Below are 20,649 nucleotides of genomic sequence, written 5' to 3'. Positions count from 1 at the left end.
AAAATTAAAATACAATTTATAGAAAACGAAATTCACTTCATGTATTGCTGCCACATACATATTATTTTTCCACTCAATTATGTCGTAATAACGAGATGTGTTGTTTTAATGACATCTTTACTTGTAATAAAAAGATAGGCCTATCATGTTTTTTTGTTTTTGTTATTTAATTTTATCAAGTGCAGTCATACAGTAAAATTAACTTTTTGATGGTACAATAAGGTGTCACGGGTAAGTCTACAAACAGAATAGCAGTCCATAGATATCTTTCATCCTAACCATAATACATGTGAGGTAAGATCCTTATCTCCGCAATACCACATACCTACAACATTTGGTAGGTAATACCGTAATTTTCACATTGCAAATGACTAATGCATTAAAATAAATAAATAAAATGGTAGGAAAAGTAAAGAAAATATATGATATTCAGAAAAGAAAATGAGACTGCATATCAATATCAAATGAAAATGTTGGGCAATGGATGACCATTTATTTAGGAATACATCTGCTTTCAGTTGTAATAATGCTGTTGTATGCATGTTATAAACGTATTGGATTCTTTCCCTCCATAAAATATTATGGATAGTTATGATATTTGTGGCTGCACAGGTGTCCGTCATTACTAGGTTAAAGTTATGCCACTGAGACTACGCATGAGCTGTCCATGGCCCCAAAAAGCTTGTGAAATTTTTATTTAGATGATGGCTATCTGTTATGAACTGTAAGCTACATCAATAAATTACAATAATTTCATGCTATGGGCACTTCCACTGATACAGGCAGCAGAAGAGCCTATTTTACACTGAGCTTCCTTCTGCTTTTCAAATATGGAAGTGTGACAAATTGCCATGAGCTATACATTCTCTAATGTGGATAAAGGCATATTTTGTACACATCACTATACAACACATGTCCTTATTAGGAGAAAATATGTCATTACAACGACATATCTAGTTATTATGACATAATTGAGTGGAATAAAAATTTGTGGCAGCAATGAGTCACCTTACAGAAGAACGCAACCATAAAGTCGTAAATACCAGTGGGAAGCTCTGGATTTTCTTTAAGCCCCGATCTTTATGAGTTGGGGGTGTGTCAATGAGAAACATGGCGGAATACCACAATTCTTAAAGGTATTTAGCAGTGATATTATCATGCTTTTCTATTTACAACGATAGTATATGATAACTATGATAGCATTATAATCTAACAATATAATATATAGCAATACAGTTTACAATGGCTTCATAAATTAATTAAAAACATAAAAAAGCAAAACACACCTGATGCACAATTCCTTGTTCATGTTCTGGAAGTAGATTTTAAGACCCTTACTGTATTTCTGTGTAATTAATTAAGAGAAAGTACTCCGCCATCTTACTCCGACGAAAGTGACACATATGACGTCATAAACACCACTTCCCACCTCGTAAATACGAACTTCCCAGGAGGACTCGAACGCAGCATATTTACACTGTGCAGATTGGTAGAGGCTATTTACTCTAATGCTGCCTTCAAGTGCTCCTGGAATTATCGCAAATACTAGTTTCCTAGGTAAAAATTGCTCTTGAAAGCCCTGCCATTTCGATGAGGTCGTAATCACGAGTTCAGAAGTGGGAATTATCAAATTTCCGATAGCACTGAAGGCAGCATAACTCCACCCATGGATGATGCTTGATTGACACTGTTGGCAATAGTGTAGGGGTGAGGTGTGTGGTATAACGTTTTGATGCAAATCGACCGGAGTTTGATTCCGTCTTTTGCTCAACTCTCTCTGCTGCCTTTTCCAATCATGTATTAGATCGAAAATGCATTTATTTTCAATAACAACAACAGAAAATATTTAAAAAGTGAATATAAAGTGTCTAATGTTAGTTTAATAATAAAGATTTTATCGATTAGGGGGTAGGTGTAGGAGGGCTTTATTGTCCCAATAAGGGGGAATACATTTAATAATTTTGAAAATCAATATATTAAAATAAAAATATATATGCATATTTTAATAATCATTTGCACTCTGTTATTGCATATTGTTTAATGTACAACTACAGGTGCAAATAGTATATGCCACTATTCATAAGAATTAATAGCATAACTATTTAGCCTATTACAAAGAAAATATGCTATTTTTTAAATAGCAATTAGTGCAAACAGCCGCTGCCATTTATGATCTCAATGTGGTTTAGCTGCGCATACACATTTAATGGTGTTCATCTTTATGTAGCTAGCAATGTGTGTGAGTTATATAGATTATATGAGTATTTTTTTTCTTTCTCTTCCCAGGTCTCCTTTTGCCGTCATGTAGTGGATGTGCCATTGGATATAAATTTGTTAAAAGCATATGTGTTGGTAATTATGAACTTGTGGTTTCAATTGAATAGTGCAGAATTGTGATTGTAATGAGTTAATGTCTGTATGGCAGTGCAATTTGTGTAATTGTTGTGATCTAGTCTAGATCTAGTGTGAGGTTTCCGAGTGTGTGTGTGTGTGGCAAACACTACAAGTGTTTAAATTCTGATGGTAGTTACGCCTGCACCTGTAATCATGGGTTCGGAATAATCTTAATCAGGGCCATGTTATGGTATGAGAGAGGATTGTGGGATTGAGGAGTCCACCTTATTTACATGTCTACATTTACTAATTATTCATTTAGCGGTTTAACCAAAGTGACTTGGAAAACTTTGTAAAAAGCAATTCATCATGCTGACTTAATCTATATAATTTATAATTATATAATTAGTACTAAAATTGTAATGCATGCCAAATGCTGTCTTTCCCTCCTGTCAGATATAGACGAGTGTCTCCGGGATGAATCTCCCTGCTCAGATCATATGAAGTGTGTGAATTCATTAGGCTCTTACACGTGCATTTGTGCACTTGGTTACCAGCAGACGAGCAACGCAAAATGTGAAGGTGAGCGCTGCAGGTTGTCTTATTTTCTTTTGCACTGATTGAGCATCATAAACAGTCCATTCAAATTAGTTTAGGGTTTCATCAAAATAATCAATGAATCTACAGGACCATCAGTAACGAGCCCCTGTGAACATCCCTGGTACTTCTCACTGATGTTGGTACATGAACACCACAGCATTGCTTGCATCTGCATGAAACGTGTGTGTGTGTGTGTGTGTGTGTGTGTGTGTGTGTGTGTGTGTGTGTGTGTGTGTGTGTGTGTGTGCAGCAGATGTGGATGAGTGTTTGTCCTCCGTGTGTGGAGTTCACTACAGTTGCACTAACACACCTGGCAGTTTCTTCTGCACCTGTTCTCCAGGGTTTCATAAACGTGAGAACGCCCCTTGTGAAGGTGCGAGCCGGTATCCTGGTATCCTGAGGCTAATAACGACACAAATCCCAACTAGGGATGCTCCAATTGATCGGAATCACATTCTTTGATTTGATCTGTAGTCACTAAATTTGGCTGAACTCATAAACCGATCACAATTTAATGACGTAAAACCGTAAAAAGTGAGCCCACACACAACATAACCTGATGCGTAGACCTGACATTGACATGCTTTGCTAAAGATATAGGACTTCCGGATCCGATCACTTTGCGATCATGATGCATTGTTTTCTAATGTCTTTTAAAAGTTAAACCAATGGAAACTGGATCTCGAGTATGGGTATGCAGCAAAATTTACTCTGCTCAGAGCACATTTGGTCTCACACTACAGAGTGTTACGTGACTCTGAATCGGTGTTGAAGTCAATGAGATAATTAAGTGATGATTGAGCATTTGTGATGAACACCTGAAGTTAACAAGCAAAATAGCAATGTGTGATCTGTTGCAAGAAATGATCTATTAATAATAAATAGCCACTTTTGATCGGTGATAAGATTAGTGAATTATTCTACTTTATGATGCTGAAAACTAAATCACCTGATCATCTTTGTTTTTGGCTTTCTTTGCAACAAAATATGTGTTTTGGTAAACACTACAAAGACCACAAACTAGGGATGTCCCGATCAGGTTTTTTGGCCCTCGAGTCCGAGTCATTTGATTTTGAGGATCTACCGATACAGAGTCCCGATCCGATACTTTTATAATATAAGTATATACTTCTATATGTTAGTGGGCAGTAGATTATCTGTCATACCTCCTCTCTCCTTTTTTTATCATTCTCTCATTTCTATAAGCCTCCTCATTTACATAACTCTTTCTTTTTGTCTCCTTCTCTTGCCCTGTCTCTTCCCCTCCTAAAGCTGAGCTCTGGCTGATAGTCTTTTCATTGTTTAACATTTTATATATTAAAACAGCTGTCAAATATGAAATGTTAAGTTTGGCTACTTGCATCTCGCACCGTTTACTGAAGCGTGTTACTCGCACAGCAGCTTCTGCGTATAAAGTCTGCCTACTTTAATTTGATTGGTCATCTCAAATATTTTGATATTGATGAGCGGTGACGGTGACAGACCGCAGGCAGGGCAGCTCAGACAAGAATATATCCTTGCAGCACTAAAGTAGTGTTAATACTCTATTAGGCAATTATTTCGCAACATTTATTACATTTAACACATATTAACACTTTGTTGCCCTTATGTTAATCCAGCCCTGTACATATATACACCCGAGTCCTGATCGGGAGGTAACGTCCTATTCCGATCGAGTCTCAAACCACGTGATCGGGCCCGATTTCCGATCACATGATCGGATCGGGACATCCCTACCACAAACTCACATAAAAATTCAAGAGTCAAACTGGAAACACTGATTACCATGATGGGAATCAAACAGTTTCAATAAAACATCAACATCTAAGCCTGTTAATTCTCAATAAGAGCTTCTGTAGACGTCTGACAGAAATAAAGTCAGTCTGGTTAGTAATGTGTGAAGCTGGTAATGCTGTTTGTGGAGTTGTTTAATCCTCCTCTGCTGAGATCTTCAGAGATTTAATGTCTTCTTTTATCTTCAGTTGATTTCATCTAAGGCTGTGGCTGAAGTCAGTTGTAGTTCATGTGTTTCTCTGTCCTTCAGTGATTCATCAGTAATGCTCAGTCATCATTTAATATTGTGTAGGGACGATGTATCAAGACCAATCGGACGCTGTTTTACAGCTGGACCGTGCTTGAATTGGACCAATCGGTCAGATCGACAGGTCTTGATTTACTGTGCGCTATACACTAGGAACCACAGCTGAAACATTGCTGGAAGATCACTCATCAACCAAGATTTTATTACTTGTTACTCATTCAATGCAATTATAAATATTTTTGTGTTTTGTTGTGGTGTTCTTATGTTCAGTAAATCAGTTGTTTTGAGAGGTTTTTGGACTTTTGATAAGAAGGCTACCATGGTTCTAATTGCAATAACTTTTGGTTGCTTTGAGATATCATCACAAAATTTGGCCTAAATGCAGATGATTTGATTGTGAAGAAGGCCAAACGTGATTTTATGACATATTTTCTAATAGTCATCATGTCAGTTATGAATAATAACAGAGTAAATTAATAAATTGCATTGCTTTTTCTTAGGTTTTCTCAGCAGAGTTGTCCCGTAAAAAGTGTCTCCAAACTTAAAAGGTTTTCAATCAAATGAGACCATGTAATGATACCTTGTTTTTGTTGTAGAGTTATTTTATAAACCATTACTTTTGAGTATGCCACTTAGATGTGAAATCGTTAACAATGCCTTCAGGGTGTAATTAGTTAGACACTTTGCAAGCATTTACATGACCCTAAATGAGAAAGTCACACATTTTCAAGTCAAACAACAACATTTTATTTTTCAGGATTCTTTGATGAATTGAAAGTTAAAAAGAACAGCATTTATTTAAAATATAAATATTTTGTAACAATATAAATGTCTGTATTTTATATATTTCAACAGGTCTTTTCCTGCTGTCGCATGAATGTTTATTTGGATTCAAGTCCTGTGTTGGTAATGAGCACTTGTTTTAATACAATGTGTTTTGTCATAATGAGTGTAATACAAGGCTCTGTGTGTGACTCAAAAGAGGGAATTTGTGTAACTGTTGTAGTCTATTAACTTTGCAATGACGTTTCCTTCCTGATTACACTCGTATGTCTGCCTCTCTTACAGATGTAGATGAGTGTGTGACGCAGAGTCTGTGTGGTGAAAACGCTCAGTGTTTCAATACACCTGGAAGTTACTACTGCACCTGTGATGAAGGATTTCAATCAAATCCAGCCAATTTCATAGCAACAGAAGGACAGTGTGTGGGTACGAGAGGGGATTATTATGGGATAAAATAGTCCACTACAACACTGTAAAAAAATACTGAAACATTTACAGTAACCTTCAAATGAACAAGAGTACTGTAAATCATCAAGTTAAACTTAAAATACATCACAACTGTAAAAACATCAAAACACGAGCTGCAGTTTTTACTGTAATCTGTACAGTGTGTTAATATAATAATACTGAATAATACATTTAATTTGAGTCCACAAAAAAGAATGCTTCTTAAAATAAAAGTACAGGCTCTACTCTTCAGGACAATGGTGACCTTCAAAACTCTGACAACAGAAACCCTTTAAATCCCAACAGAACATTAAACACTAACAGATCTCCACTATCAATATGTGCAAAAACACACAAAATAACACTTCAGTTCTGCATTTACTCTCCTGAGTAAACCAAAGAACATCAAGAAATTACCGTAGCAATATTTAAAACTATTCAATGAATATTCACGCTTTTGATCAGCGATAAACCTTGGTATGAGATCTGAGAATTAGGCTATATGATGACATCATCACTAAATAACCAACAGATCAACCCCAGAATTTTCTCTTGGCGTCCCTTGCCATAGCAAATGTGCCCTACACATACACACACACAGCAGCGGCCAGAGAAAAACTAACATTAAAAGTCAAGTCAGCCAACTGAAGATCATACTGATCACCATAATGGTGACTTCAAACGAAATGGCCCATTATTGTCCCAACACTTCTTTGTAACTTACAACTCTGAGTAAAACATGCTTGAGAAATGTAAGGTTTCAATGTAAAAACATTGCTTTGGTTTAACTCAAAAATAATTGAGGGAACTATTTGCCAAACTATTTGACCAATTAGACTTTACATGTTTTTAACATGCATCTTTGAGTAATCCCAACACAACTCAAATACTTTGTGCAGCAGAAACATAACTCAATTGAGTGAAAGTAACTCACGTGAATACACATTAGAATAATATAGTAAATATATTCACATATCTTACATATTTCACATTATATATGAAAACTCCTTATGGATTATTCAATATATTGTAATATATTAACGCAATATATTATTCCATATATTTTTCAATATATTTAAAGCATATTGATGAAAAATATATAGTAAGGGATATGGGATAAAACAATCCACTACTATGATATGATTCAAACATTATAATTAGTACCAACTGTTTCCTCCAACAGATATCAATGAGTGTTTAGATAAGACATTTCCATGCTCAGGTGAAAAGAAGTGTGTGAACACCATTGGCTCCTACAGATGTTTGTGTCCTGAAGGATATCGTGAATCAAGACCAGACTCAGCATGTGAAGGTGAGCCGCCTCACTCATATTGCTTTTCATTCATTTGATTGTTAAGGTCCATATTTGTTTTCTATAAATCATTTTGGCTTTTTATATTTATACTTACATTTATAGTGTTTAAAACCATAAATAAACAGGCCTATAGAATATTATAAAATATATTCATTATTAGATAGATGAAATGCATTTTATTTTCAAATTTGGGAGCTTTTTTGTAACTTTTGTTGGCATTTTTGCCCCAAAGCCTGGCTGTTTTCAGGAGCCTGATTGTACCATCCAAGATCCTGATAAATTTTGTGTGTAATTTAACAGTGCGTTTCTATAGAACTTCGTTGCATGCAGGTATGGTTCATTTATCCTCTAAGGGTGCGTTTACATGCACGATGAACATGCGTTTTTGAAAAGTTTCATGTACAGACGACAACGTTGTCAAAACGTTCCCTGTTCACACGGATACGTGAAAACTACTAAAAACACTGTAGGCCAGGCCAGTAGATGGCGATGTCACTTTGTAAAGAAACACTACAGACTGAACACGTAATACACACACATGCACATGACATCACCGTTTTCACAAATTCAACAATACAAAACAAAGCAAAACAAATAAAAAAAACAAACCCCGGCAACTTTTTAAAAGTAGCCCAATTCTGCAGGAAAACTGTGTTTAAGTGTGTTTAAGCGCTGATCACATCAACATCGTAACATGCCCACTGTCATGATCACCAGCACACACACATACAGTGCTAAATTGTAGTTATTAAAGTCATGTTTTGTTGCATTACACATTTTAGGTAATGTATTCTGACTACTTTTTGATTACTTTTGACCTAACTCATTTATCAAAATGATTTAAACAGGACAATCTCATTGATGCCATTTTGATATGAAAATACAAAGAGAAATGTTGATTAAATGTTACATTATGTCAGGGTTTGTTTCCCAAACTGGTTCATGAAAAGCTAATAATTAGATAAATCATACAAAATGTCAAATTAAAAACAAAGGTAAAAACATATCAACACATACTAAAAAAGATAACATTTCAGATGTTTACCTGCATGTCATGTGACCATTAATCGACACCAGAGAACTGTAAGTGTGTTATTAAATTATTGACTTAATTATTAAAATATATTAGGTCAAAATGTTTTGAGAATAACGTGCAAATATGAAACAACATGCATTTTAATGTGATAGAAAGACAAATGGCTTCCAAGGACATAAATGGTTAAAAGACTCACTGGGTGATAATTAGAATAATAATTAAAATGTTGAGTAGATAAGCAATATTGAGAAAACATCAAAGGACTTCTGTAAACTCAGTGGGCAAACGCTGTTGCCTCTCAATTTGATTATACACTGTAAAAAAGTGATCAGTTGACTTAACTTAAAAAAGTGACAATTCCACACAATTTTTTCAATTATACATGAAGTTTATTTGCTTAACTCTGCGGCCCCTGTACAGGGGTATATATTTTCTATGTTAAATATCTGTGGAGGAGTTCTGACCATTTGAAAGCTTAGAGTCTTTAATTTCTGGAGATATGCATCACTTTGGCATTTGTTTTACACAAAGTAACTTGTTTACACTAAATGGCTCTGGGACCATTTCCGCCTGGATTTGGCTGACCCAAATTGAAAAGCTTCCCATACACACATACAGTGTCTCTAAATACACAATACTGCTGTCATTTTACAGGAAACCCTTTGAAGTTTCTTAAACTGCTGTTAAAAGGGAAGTATATGTTGTCTGAGCTGTAATAATCACCCCCCAAAAAAGACGCTTTGTTTGGTTATAAATTAAGTTTTGAAAGTGTGTAACTCAGGCCCTGTGTGCTCTAGCACCCTGCAGACAGTTTGGGCTGTTTCCACTAAATTCCAAAAAATACTGGAAAAAAGATTTATGTCTGTATCATGTTGTATGCCAGGTTTATTCAAATGGATCTGAAGGGAGGACACCCCCCCCCCCCAGACCAATATACAGTGGTATATATGCAATATCCCTGTGTCATTTTACAGAAAACCCTGAAATGACTGTCTAATCTGTTTTCCAGTATTTTGGAAACGGCCTAAACTGTCTGCAGGGTGCTAGAGCACACAGGGCCTGAGTTACACACTTTCAAAACTGAATTTATAACCAAAAAATCTAAAAGCGCCGTTTTTACAGCTTAGACAACATATATTTGCATGTTTATAACTTTTAGCAGTGTTTTATGAATCTTCAAAGGGTTTCCTTTAAAATGACAGCAGTATTGTGTATTTAGAGACCCACTGTATGTGTGTATGGGAAGCTTTTCAATTTGGGTTAGCCAAATCCAGGCGGAAATTCCAAAAAATGGTCCCAGAGTTTAAGAGGTTAATAATTTTAAGCAAACGACTGATCACCTTTTAAACTGTCTGCAGGGTGCTAGAGCACACAGAGCCTGAGATATACACTGTATGTGTGCATGGGAAGCTTTTCAATTTGGGTAGAATCCAGGCGGAAATGGTTCCAGAGTAATTTAGTGTAAATAAGTTACTTTGTGTAAAACAAATGCCAAAGTGATGCACATCTCCAGAAAGTAGAGACTCTAAGCTTTCAAATGGACCCACATTTGAGGTCAGAGGTCAGAGCTCCTCCACAAACATTTAACATTTAAAGTATATACTTGATGTCATTCTGGACCCGTACAGGGTCTGCAGATCAGTTGGCTTAACTTAAAAAAGTGAAAATTCCACATAATTTTTTTAATTACACATTTACTTAATAATTTTAAGCTAACGGATTTCCTCACGTTTTTTTAAGTTGAGTCAACTAATCAAGTTTTACAGTGACTAGTGGCTGGTGTTCACCAGTCGAGAATACTTAATGAACATATATAAGCGATGGGCTTTTTTAGAAAAGAACATTCAAAAGATATAAAGGAAGATTTGGGGACAGTCAATATGAATCATGTAAGCAATAAAAATGTAACTGGAATTTTAAAACGCAATATAATCCAGTTGTCAAGTACCTAATTTTTGCGACTGACAGTCTCTCTCTCTCTCTCTCTCTCTCTCTCTCTCTCTCTCTCTCTCTCTCTCTCAGACATCAATGAGTGTTCAGATCCAGATGTTTGCGGCACAAACGCCGACTGCTACAATCATCCAGGCGGCTACAGCTGCAGATGTCACCAGGGTTACAGTAACTACGGCAACAACCAGTCAAAATGCATCGGTGAGTGCTATAGCAGCGGGGCAAACTATTATTCCCTTAATTTTAGATGCACTGATCCAGTTTTAGGTTGTTCTGTTCATAATGCAGCAGCTAATGAGAATCTTAAAGATTTTTAGTGGCCCCCCACACGCATTTTACAACTAGAGGGGACCGTTCATTTCAAGCTATGGCACCTAGGCTGTGGAATGCATTGCCTCCTTCCTTACGCTGCCTCGACTCAGTGGAACATTTTAAAACACAGTTGAAAACTCTTCTATTTAAAGAGGCTTTCACCTAGTCTGTATGGTGGGTTAGGTCGGTCTTTTGTGCATTTCTGTTTATTTTTCTTATCTATTTATTGTTTTTGTTACTTGTTTGATTAGGTACTGTACTGTTGTGAAGCACTTTGTGATTTTTATCTGTGAAATGTGCTATACAAATAAATTTTACTTACTTACTTACTTACTTATAGACGTTAGTGAGTGTCAGCTATTGGTTTATTACTTTCCTCTTGTTGTGCCCAGAAATGAACTGTGATCATTTTGAACCTGAGCACACGCCGGAGAAGGTATAATGTGTACTTCTGCTTATTATGATTATTATAATTATTAGATGCCAGGCCAACATGATTTGTAAAGGTTATGCAAATTCTGGGAACGTACTTGTGTTATTTGTACTTGATTAACATAGAATGAAATCCCTTATGATGTTATTTATATTTGCTGAAGTGTTGGCGTTAAAATTCTTTGAATATTACTAAAACAAACCGTCAAACATGTTATGTTGACTACAAATAAGTCTAGGAGAATATTTAAATTATGTTCTAATCACGATAGTAAAACTTTGGTGGTACAACTTAATGGTTTAGAAACCCTGCAAGTCACTGTTCCCACAAAGACTAATAGACTCTGATTTCTGTGTCTTCTTTCAGTTGAAGCATTTGATGTCTCTGTTGAAGAACAGCTGTGAGTCTCTGAATGATACACAGGGAGAACATGTCACTGGCGAGACGTTACTGGAGGTCAAACACACACTGCATGATTTATTTATGATTTATTCTCATAGTAGTTTGTGTACATGGTACTTGCACAGTGACTGAATGAATAATTTCACAGACCTTGTTCACCTCCACCGATGATCTGCTGTCGGATGGAAACCTCGCTGACGGCGAGGCGTTGAGTCAGTTTCTGGACGCGGTGGAGAACAGCATGCGCCTGATCGGACCTCAGCTTAAAGAGCCGGTGACCAGGATGGAGACGCACAACACCTGTGAGACACAAACATCATCTCACTGTGTTACTGAATGGAAATACTGCTGAAATGAAAGAGATACTGAAAGCAGTTGTTCTGTGTGCTCATGTGAATCACAGACGCTGAGGTTGCGGTCACACGGAATCAGACTCCGCCCAGTGGGAGTGTCTCTCTGAGCACAGACTCCGCCCTCTTCAACACCAGCTGGAAAACGGTAGTAGGGGAATCATATCCAGGTACAAACACACACACCCACATACACACCGATCAGGCACGACATTTTGACCACCTTCCTAATATTGTGTTGGTCCCCCTTTTGCTGGCATGGACTCCACTAGACCCCTGAAGGTGTCTTGTGGTATCTGGCACCAAAATGTTAGCAGCAGATTCTTTAAGTCCTGTAAGTTGCGAGGTGGGGCCTCCATGGATCGGACTTGTTTGTTCAGCTCATCCCACAGATGCTCGATTGGATTGAGATCTGGGGAATTTGGAGGCCAAGTCAACACCTCAAACTCGTTGTTGTGCTCCTCAAACCATTCCTGAAGCATTTGTGCTTTGTGGCGGCGCATTATCTGCTGAAAGAGCCACAGCCACCAGGGAATACCGTTTCCATGAAAGGCTGGACATGGTCTCAACAATGCTGAGGTAGGTGGGACGTGTCAAAGTCACATCCACATGATGGAGGACCCAAGGTTTCCCAGCAGAACATTGCCCAAAGCATCACTGCCTCCGCCGCCACGCCTTCTTCCCATAGTGCACCTGGTGCCATGTGTTCCTGAGGACAAAATGTTCACTTGCTGCTTAATATATCCCACCCACTAACAGGAGATGAAGAGATCATCAGTGTTATTTGCTTCACCTGTCATAATGTTATGCCTGATCGGTGTATATGTATTTATGAAAGCATCAGCGCATTCATGACCAGATGTGAATGTTGTTGTCCTTTTAGGTTTTGCATTTGTGGCTCTGGTCAGTTATAAAGATCTGAACTCATCCAGCGATCTGATGCACAAGATTATCAGAGAGAGATCAGACGATGTAGAGAGAGACATCACTTATCAGTTCAACTCGAAGGTGGTGACGGCCGTCGTCAGTAATCCAGAAACCAAACATCTTTCTGAGCCGGTGACGCTCATCTTTACACACGAGCAGGTGAAGATGCCAAACAGCACAACTCACTGACTTAACCCCTAGGTGTCTGAGCTGTTTTGGGGCCCTTTAGAAGTTTTGCAGTTGCTTATAAACACATTAATGGCAAAAGTGTCATTACACTGTATTCAGCACAAACTGGGCTACCATAATATGTGAGCAACATGTATGTACATGCTTGTATTTTTGAGAGAAAAATGTGTATGCATGGTTTAAAAAAAAAAAAAAAGTTTTTAAATTAAGGCCTCAAAACACACAATATATGTTTCCACAAGACTTTTGACTAATGGGTGTATTTGCCTAGAGTTTTTGCTTCAAACTGATGTGAGAATCATTGAGCCTACTCATTCACATAAAACAAAACAAAGCCCGTATGTGAGGAGGTTTGATATCTAATGAATAATGATGAATATCACCTGAGAGGACTAAATAACATAATAGCCTGCATAATGAGCTGCATAGTGAATGAGCTTCAGGAATGTGACCGAGAGCAACAGGACAAAGGGCATATTTTATATATTGTACTTATCTAGTAAATGCATTTTGATTTAAGAATGTTTAAGTATTTAGACTAGAAACAAGACAGAAATTACTAAGAGTATTTTTTCTACTATTTTTTTTTTTAAAGTAATCTCATGCTAAAAATTTTTATAATAAATAATTAAAATTAAGATACAATTTATACAAAACAAAAAAACTAACTTTCTACAAAACAAAACTCGATATTAACTCGACAAAACAAACTTTTATATTAAATTTAAAAAATAACATTAGGCTATAATATTTAAACATCAATATGAAGAAAAATACGTTTGACTGGTATTATATTTATAGCATCTGAGCAGACATTTGCAAATAAAAGCTTTATTGATGTGACACTAGGCCCTTTTACAATAAACGCGTTACAATCTGTCCAAAACAGGCCAAATAAATCTTGTCTAAACAGTCTTGCGTGTATGACAGTTTATATTGCAGCAGGATTCATATTTAAACGGTCTTTTTGCGTTTAATAATCACAGATACTAACAGAATAAACTTATAGCCTACCTTACAATCAGCCCTGAATCCTTTTCTCAGTCTGAACAGAACATGAACAGCTTTTCATGAGGTGAATTATTCCTCATAGTCTCAAAACGATGTAGCTGAAGTAATGTTACAGCGCTTCACTAGATGTTTGTATGAGTTGATGTGTGGGCGTTGACACGTGGATCGTCAGTATTTGAATCTGAAAGAGTGCGCGATCCGTGGGCGTGGTCACATTAGCGGATAATGAAGTGGCTCACGGGTGACTGACATCACTCTCTTTTCGAACAGATGACATAAACACAGCATCTTTGTTTTCGATTTGGTTTGGTTTCGACCTGACATTTCAACGTTTCTTTAGACATATGTCACATGTTTGTGAGACAAGTATTCACTAAGCTAGAGCTCCTTTTCTGAAGACTATCTGAATTAATGTCTTTGACAGAGAGGCTGCAGATCGCGCTTCATGTTTGTTTTCTTTATTTTGCAAAAAGCATAACATTTTGTTTTTATTGTGACTGTACACAAAAAATAGAAACTTAACAGATTATAATGATGTATAACACTTGCCTGAATGATACAAAAACGACAGAGTTATTTGAGTCTCTTTGGCACTGATAAGAAAAAAAGAGAGCCGGATGCGCCGGCGCCACCACAGACTCGATGGGGTTAACCAACCCACCACTAACTAGTGTTCCTCGTTTCCTAAACTCCTCTTCTCAATTTTTCAGGAGAGGGCGGAGTCTGAGGACATGGCTTACACGTGTATGTACTGGAATGATGCTGAGGGGGCGTGGTCTGGGCGTGGCTGTAAGAGGGTGTCATCTAACAGCACTCATACAGTGTGTTCCTGCAATCATCTCAGTAGTTTCGCTGTGCTCATGGCCCTTTATCCCATAAAGGTACATATGTGAACCAAAAAAAAACAGAGATTTCACATATTTAATTCAGATTTTAGATTAATTGATGCTGATTTTTTCCCTCTTCCTCTCCTTAAGGACTCGTTTGAGTTGGTGTTGATCACGCGTGTGGGTTTAGTTCTGTCTCTGGTCTGTTTATTCCTCTGTATCCTGACGTTCCAGTTCTGCCGCTCAATCCAAGGAACCCGAAACAGCATTCATCTTCATCTGAGCGTGTGCCTCTTCATCGCAGACCTCGTCTTCCTCTGTGGGATCTCCAGCACTCACAACAGGGTGTGTGTCTTATATCTTCTGTACATGGGAGCTTTGAAGTCTAAAAGGTTGAGAATCACGAGCAATTACGTGTGTTTTCTGTGGGTTCGTCTCAGGTGGCATGTGGGATCGTGGCCGGGCTGCTTCACTTTTTCTTCTTGTCTGCGTTCTGCTGGATGTTGCTGGAGGGCGTTCAGCTCTACCGGATGGTTGTGCTGGTGTTTCACACCACATTAAAACATCTCTACATGTATGCGGTGGGATACGGAGTCCCTCTCGTCATCGTCATCATCTCTGCCATCTCTTATTCGCAGGGATACGGCACCGATAGCCAGTGAGTTTCTGAATCCACTGTAGCCGTGTGTGCAGCATTTATTATTTTATTTCTTTTTTTTTTATTAGCTTTTATTTTTATATTTTAGTTACATTTTTAGTCATTTCATCATGTGCTTTTGTCATTTTATTATGCTATTCTGCAAACCAATCATGCAAATCAATTAAATTCACATAGATTAAAAAGTTTTAAATATTTTTGGGAATTTTTCAATATGTGATGCCCCAAAATGGTAAAACCAAAGCAAAATCTAAGAACAACCACCTTTTGTATTGATAATTCATTGTTAGGCTTTAGAAACACTCCTTAGGCTACTTCTTGTTCAATCATCAACTCACTCAGAAGCTGTAAATCCAGATTAATCATTCACAGAGTCTCTGATAACATACAGTAATAATGTTCCAGTCTCAACATGTTATTATCATAGCCTTAACTGCGCCTATCAGGATTTATCAGATATATTATTAGACCCGCAGTCTGACTGTACTTTCTGTGCAAGAGCAAACAAGCCCAGTAGGGTTATTATCATTCACTAAAACTAAAGCCATACAAAGTTGATACTTGAAATAAATTGAAACTGAAATAAAAGTTAAATAAAATGAATAAAAACTTTATAGACATATTTTTTTAAAACTAATAAAAACGACTAAACATTTCAATTTTTAATGCTTCAAATAAAATATGAAAATTTTAGCTAGTTTCCAAGGCAAAATTTCACATTTTATTTAGTTTAACTTGAAGTACTTAAACAAGTAAAACTGAAATAGAAATTAATTAAAAAAAACTCTATAGATATATACAACAAAAAACTAAAATCCTAAAAACACTTTCGATTCTTGAAATAAAATAAAATATTTAAAATAAACTTGTTTTATTTTCTAGTTGGTAAAGGCAAAATTTATTTTTATTTGGTTTAGCTGGAGGTACTAAATTAAAACACAAAATGACTAAAACTTAACTAAAGTTAAAATGGAAAATGTTAAAATAAAAACAAATTCAAATTGGTAAAACTATAATAGTTCATCACTCATAATTTAAATAACACTGGATGAATGGAACAAGCTTGAATAGAGTCAAAGGGAATATGAAAGAGAAAGAAAGATGAATGTGTGTGTGCGTATGTGTGTGACTTACCATGTGACTGATTTGTCATCCTATCATGTGTTTCAGCTGTTGGCTCTCTCTTGACCGTTATTTTATCTTGAGTTTTTTCATACCCGTCTGCATCATCGTCATCCTCAACTGTTTCTTCTTCATCATCACTGTGTGGAAACTGGCAGCAAAATTCTCCAGTCTCAATCCAGACCTCTCCAAACTCAAAAAGATCAGGTGTGTGTTATTTTACTATCATTCATACACTTTTACAGTCATGGCCGCAGGATCTAGGGGTTCTGAGGGCCTGTTTCACTGCGTTGGAAATTAAGTTTTGATTTGCAACATGTTTTTTAATTTTACACCTTTATTCTTAAAATTACTTTAAAGATAATTTTGTTTTTATATGTTGTCAAATGTGGTTTGTGACTTTTGAATCCGAACGCTTTTAGCCTGATCAACTCCATTGGTTCAGAGTGCCGTCAATGCTTTGGCAATGTAAAGCCTTTTTACTGTGCTAATAAAGATGCTTGAATTGCGATGCAGAGCTTTTCAAATTGGAGGAAGACACATGACTCGACCACAGACCAGATTTGCCTGCAATAATAATGCAAAAACTGACACTTCAAATCAACATTTAAATGTCAACTTTCCCGAAAAGTAGTCTTTAATAATGTCTAAATATCCAATTGCAAGAATTATGTCTGAAAACAAGGTTCTCAGCAGCAACTGTTTATAAATGTGTATATATTGTTACATCTAGAGTCCAGTGGCGGCGCGCTTTACCCCACTGCATCCCACGCTTTGCATTGCACTTGGTGATGTAAGGCTTGGATGAGCTGCTCGGCCATGGAAACCCATTCCAAGAAGCTCTACACACTGTTCTTGAGCTCATCTGAAGGCCACAGAAGTTTGGAGGTCTGGAGCTCTTGACTCTGCAGAAAGTTGTCGACTTCTGTGACCCTCAGCATGCGCTGACCCCTGCTCTGTGATTTCACTTCGTGGCTGAATTGCTGTTGTTCCCAATCCCTTCCTCTTTGTTATAACACCACTAACAGTTGAGCGTGGAATATTTAGTAGTGAGGAAATGTCCCGAATGGACTTATTGCACAGGTGGCCACCGATCACGGTACCACGCTTGAGTTCTCTGAGCTCCTGAGAGCGACCCATTCTCTCATACCCCTTTTCCACCAAAGCAGAGCTAGAGCTAGATCGGAGCCAGAGCCTAGTTTCAAATCGGTTCTTTGTGTTTCCACACCCAAAGCCCCAGCTCCGAGCCAGGAAAAGTGGTTCTTAAGTAGCACCAAAACATTGCTGGGCTAGAACAGGGCTAGAAGTAAGAACCGATTCCGTCAGGCGCTGGGGGCGGGGTCAACAAGACCAACACAAACTTGAGATCCGCCATGTTTGAAATAGCAGCTAATGGAGCTAACAGCTGCTGCTCGTTTGTAATCTCGTCTATACAAATTACGAACTGTATGAATGCGTTGGATTCGCTGTGTTTTCGTTGTGTTTTGATGCCGATGTAGGATCGTAAAGCCATGTGAATGAATAGTAACGCAACGTTTGCATTGTTGATGGAAGGCTTGTTTGCAGCGGTGCTGTGCAGAGACCGATCGCCGTATGATAACCAGTCCAGCGAGAGCATACGACTCCTTATGCTTTTGATTCACTCATGCGTTTTTTTTTAACATCATACATGGATCGTTCTGCGCAGCGCCGATGCATCTTGAACAAGCCTGGTGTGTGTGTGTTTCCCGCTGCCCAGGGTTACCAGGTTTTCACAACAAAACCCATCCAATTGCGTTCCAGGGGGGCTTCCCCGGTAAAAATCACATTTGGGGGTAAAATATGTGTTTTTTTGGCATGGTTGCCTACTAAAATTCGCATTCCCGGAGCTAAATATCACATAATTGGGGTCGCTTCAAACCGCGGACATGAGAAAAAGCCCGCGGCAACAGTGATGAAGTAGCCCGCGGACTTGGCAACACTGCCGCTGCCTCGCTAGCATTGCTGAGAAAGATGAGACGTATACAGTGACGTAAGACCTGGCTCTGTGGCGGCTCTCAGCATGTGGAAAAGCAAACGGTTCTTAGAAGGCTCCTCAGTCGAACCAACTATGAACTGGGACTAGCCCTGGCTCTGAACTAGCTCTAGCACTGCCTTGGTGGAAAAGGGGTGTCACTAATGTGTGTAGAAGCGTCTGCAGGCCTAGTGCTTGATTTATACACCTGTGGCCATGAAGGGATTGAACACCTGAACTCAGTGATTTGGAGGGGTGGCCCAAACTTTTGGCAATATAGTGTATATCTGTTCACATATATAACTCATCCTCATTCATTTGTATGTTCATCTATAAGTGTTTTTTGGGGGCATGCAGGGATGACGGCAGAACCCGAAGACTTGTTCACCCCTGGTTCCCTCAAGATTTTCCTATGGGGTTTTTCAATTTACAAGTAAAATAAAGTCTGTGGTAAACACAACTTGATAATACTTTGACATTTTGGTCTACAACACTCAAAACAAAAAAGTAACTGCTTCAAAATTCAAGTTTTTTTGCCATTGGTGTGTGTAATTTATGTTGTAGAACAAAACGTCAAAGTATTATCAGGTTATGTTTACCACTGGCTTTATTTTATATTGAAAAACTTTATAGAAAAATCTTGAGGGAGCCACTGTGGCACCACCCACAACATCAAGCCCCGCCTCCTGCATCCCTCGGATAAAAGTCTTTAATTTAGTTTTATCTTAATGTTTCTGATTAATTATATTCGGTGTGTTTCTCTGTAGGAGATTTACCATGACCGCAGTGGCTCAGTTGTGTGTTCTCGGGGGGACGTGGGTCTTTGGCTTCTTCCTCTTCCAGGAGAACGGGACTGAAGTCATGTTGTATCTCTTCACCATCTTCAACAGCCTCCAGGGGGCGCTCATCTTCATCATGCACTGCCTGCTGTCCAAACCGGTACTTACACACACCATGACAGCACAAAACACATGATCAATTGACCTGAACACAATGGTGTTGGTTTAAGAACACAAAGGTTTGGTAAAAGTTTTTTTTTTTTAGACTTTGAGTCACATCTTGCTGGACTTTTAAAGTGACAGTTCACCTAAACTCAAAATTCAGACTTTGTTTAGTCACCCTGGTGTTGTTAATTTGCCCTTGTTTGTTTCTCAGACCACAAAAGGAACAATAAAGAAAATCCTGCTTGTGCTCATCTACATAATGCAGGGAATGGTGACCACCAAAAAGTATCACGGAACAGTCCAATTCATGCCATACTTATAGTTCTGAATCAGTGGTCAACTGATATATACAGTATCACCAAGTGCTATTGATATTGGTAGAAATTTGGTATTTTTAAATTATCAGTATTGACTGATAAGTTCTAAGTTTGTCAGAAGCAGCTTTCATTTTGACAGTGGTGGGACTTTTATTTTGACTGCGCTAATATTGTAAGAATGTAAAACTATGCTACGCTATATCCAGTTTGTCATATTCAAGTCATATTTTCATAGTTTTCACTGTGTAATGTCTGTAAAATTAGCATTACCTGGGTCTTTATTTGAGAAAATATGATTGCCAGATCTTACCAGATTGCTATAGTGTTGGTCAATTCCTTTTTTTTTACCCATGTTTTTAATTATTTCTTTATTTGTATGAAAAATACTATAATAGAATTACAGAATCAAGAAATTGTTAAAATATAAATGTCTATTTCAGGGTTATTATAATTAACTAAATCTACAAACAAACATTTTCGTTGCTTGAAATAAAATGAATGTTAACCAAAACATAAAAATGTAAGCTAATATAAAAATACGCATTACATTTTGTCTAGTTGCTAAGTCAACATTTCTCATTTTCATTTAGTTTAACTTGATGTACAAAAATAACTAAAACAGAAAAAATAAAATAAACAAATAAAAATCATATCATAA

At 37.4% G+C, this 20,649-nt stretch overlaps 1 protein-coding gene across 6 annotated transcripts in view; it reads left to right on the top strand.

Annotated features, from left to right (window-relative positions):
- LOC307123536 (adhesion G protein-coupled receptor E5-like) overlaps nt 1-20,649 on the top strand; it is a 224,242-nt gene that overhangs the window by 1,965 nt on the left and 201,628 nt on the right. The window contains exons 2-17 of one of the 6 annotated variants that reach the window (XM_079812087.1): nt 2,287-2,352; nt 2,791-2,916; nt 5,831-5,881; nt 6,044-6,184; nt 7,389-7,517; nt 10,579-10,707; nt 11,211-11,254; nt 11,618-11,707; nt 11,802-11,955; nt 12,057-12,173; nt 12,887-13,089; nt 14,841-15,011; nt 15,108-15,302; nt 15,398-15,615; nt 16,786-16,944; nt 19,498-19,669. In XM_079812087.1, coding sequence (XP_079668213.1) covers nt 2,287-2,352; nt 2,791-2,916; nt 5,831-5,881; nt 6,044-6,184; nt 7,389-7,517; nt 10,579-10,707; nt 11,211-11,254; nt 11,618-11,707; nt 11,802-11,955; nt 12,057-12,173; nt 12,887-13,089; nt 14,841-15,011; nt 15,108-15,302; nt 15,398-15,615; nt 16,786-16,944; nt 19,498-19,669 — 2,165 coding nt within the window. Of the gene's footprint in view, nt 1-2,286; nt 2,353-2,790; nt 2,917-5,830; nt 5,882-6,043; nt 6,185-7,388; nt 7,518-10,578; nt 10,708-11,210; nt 11,255-11,617; nt 11,708-11,801; nt 11,956-12,056; nt 12,174-12,886; nt 13,090-14,840; nt 15,012-15,107; nt 15,307-15,397; nt 15,718-16,785; nt 16,945-19,497; nt 19,670-20,649 lie in introns of those variants that run through there. The other 5 variants (XM_079812089.1, XM_079812091.1, XM_079812090.1 and 2 more) reach the window with 5 other exon arrangements.

The sequence above is a fragment of the Gobio gobio genome (genome assembly GCF_949357685.1).
Source record: "Gobio gobio genome assembly, chromosome: 3".
Lineage (NCBI taxonomy): Eukaryota > Metazoa > Chordata > Actinopteri > Cypriniformes > Gobionidae > Gobio > Gobio gobio.
Note: the sequence above shows the minus strand (reverse complement) of the source record. Positions and strands in the feature narration are given on the sequence as shown.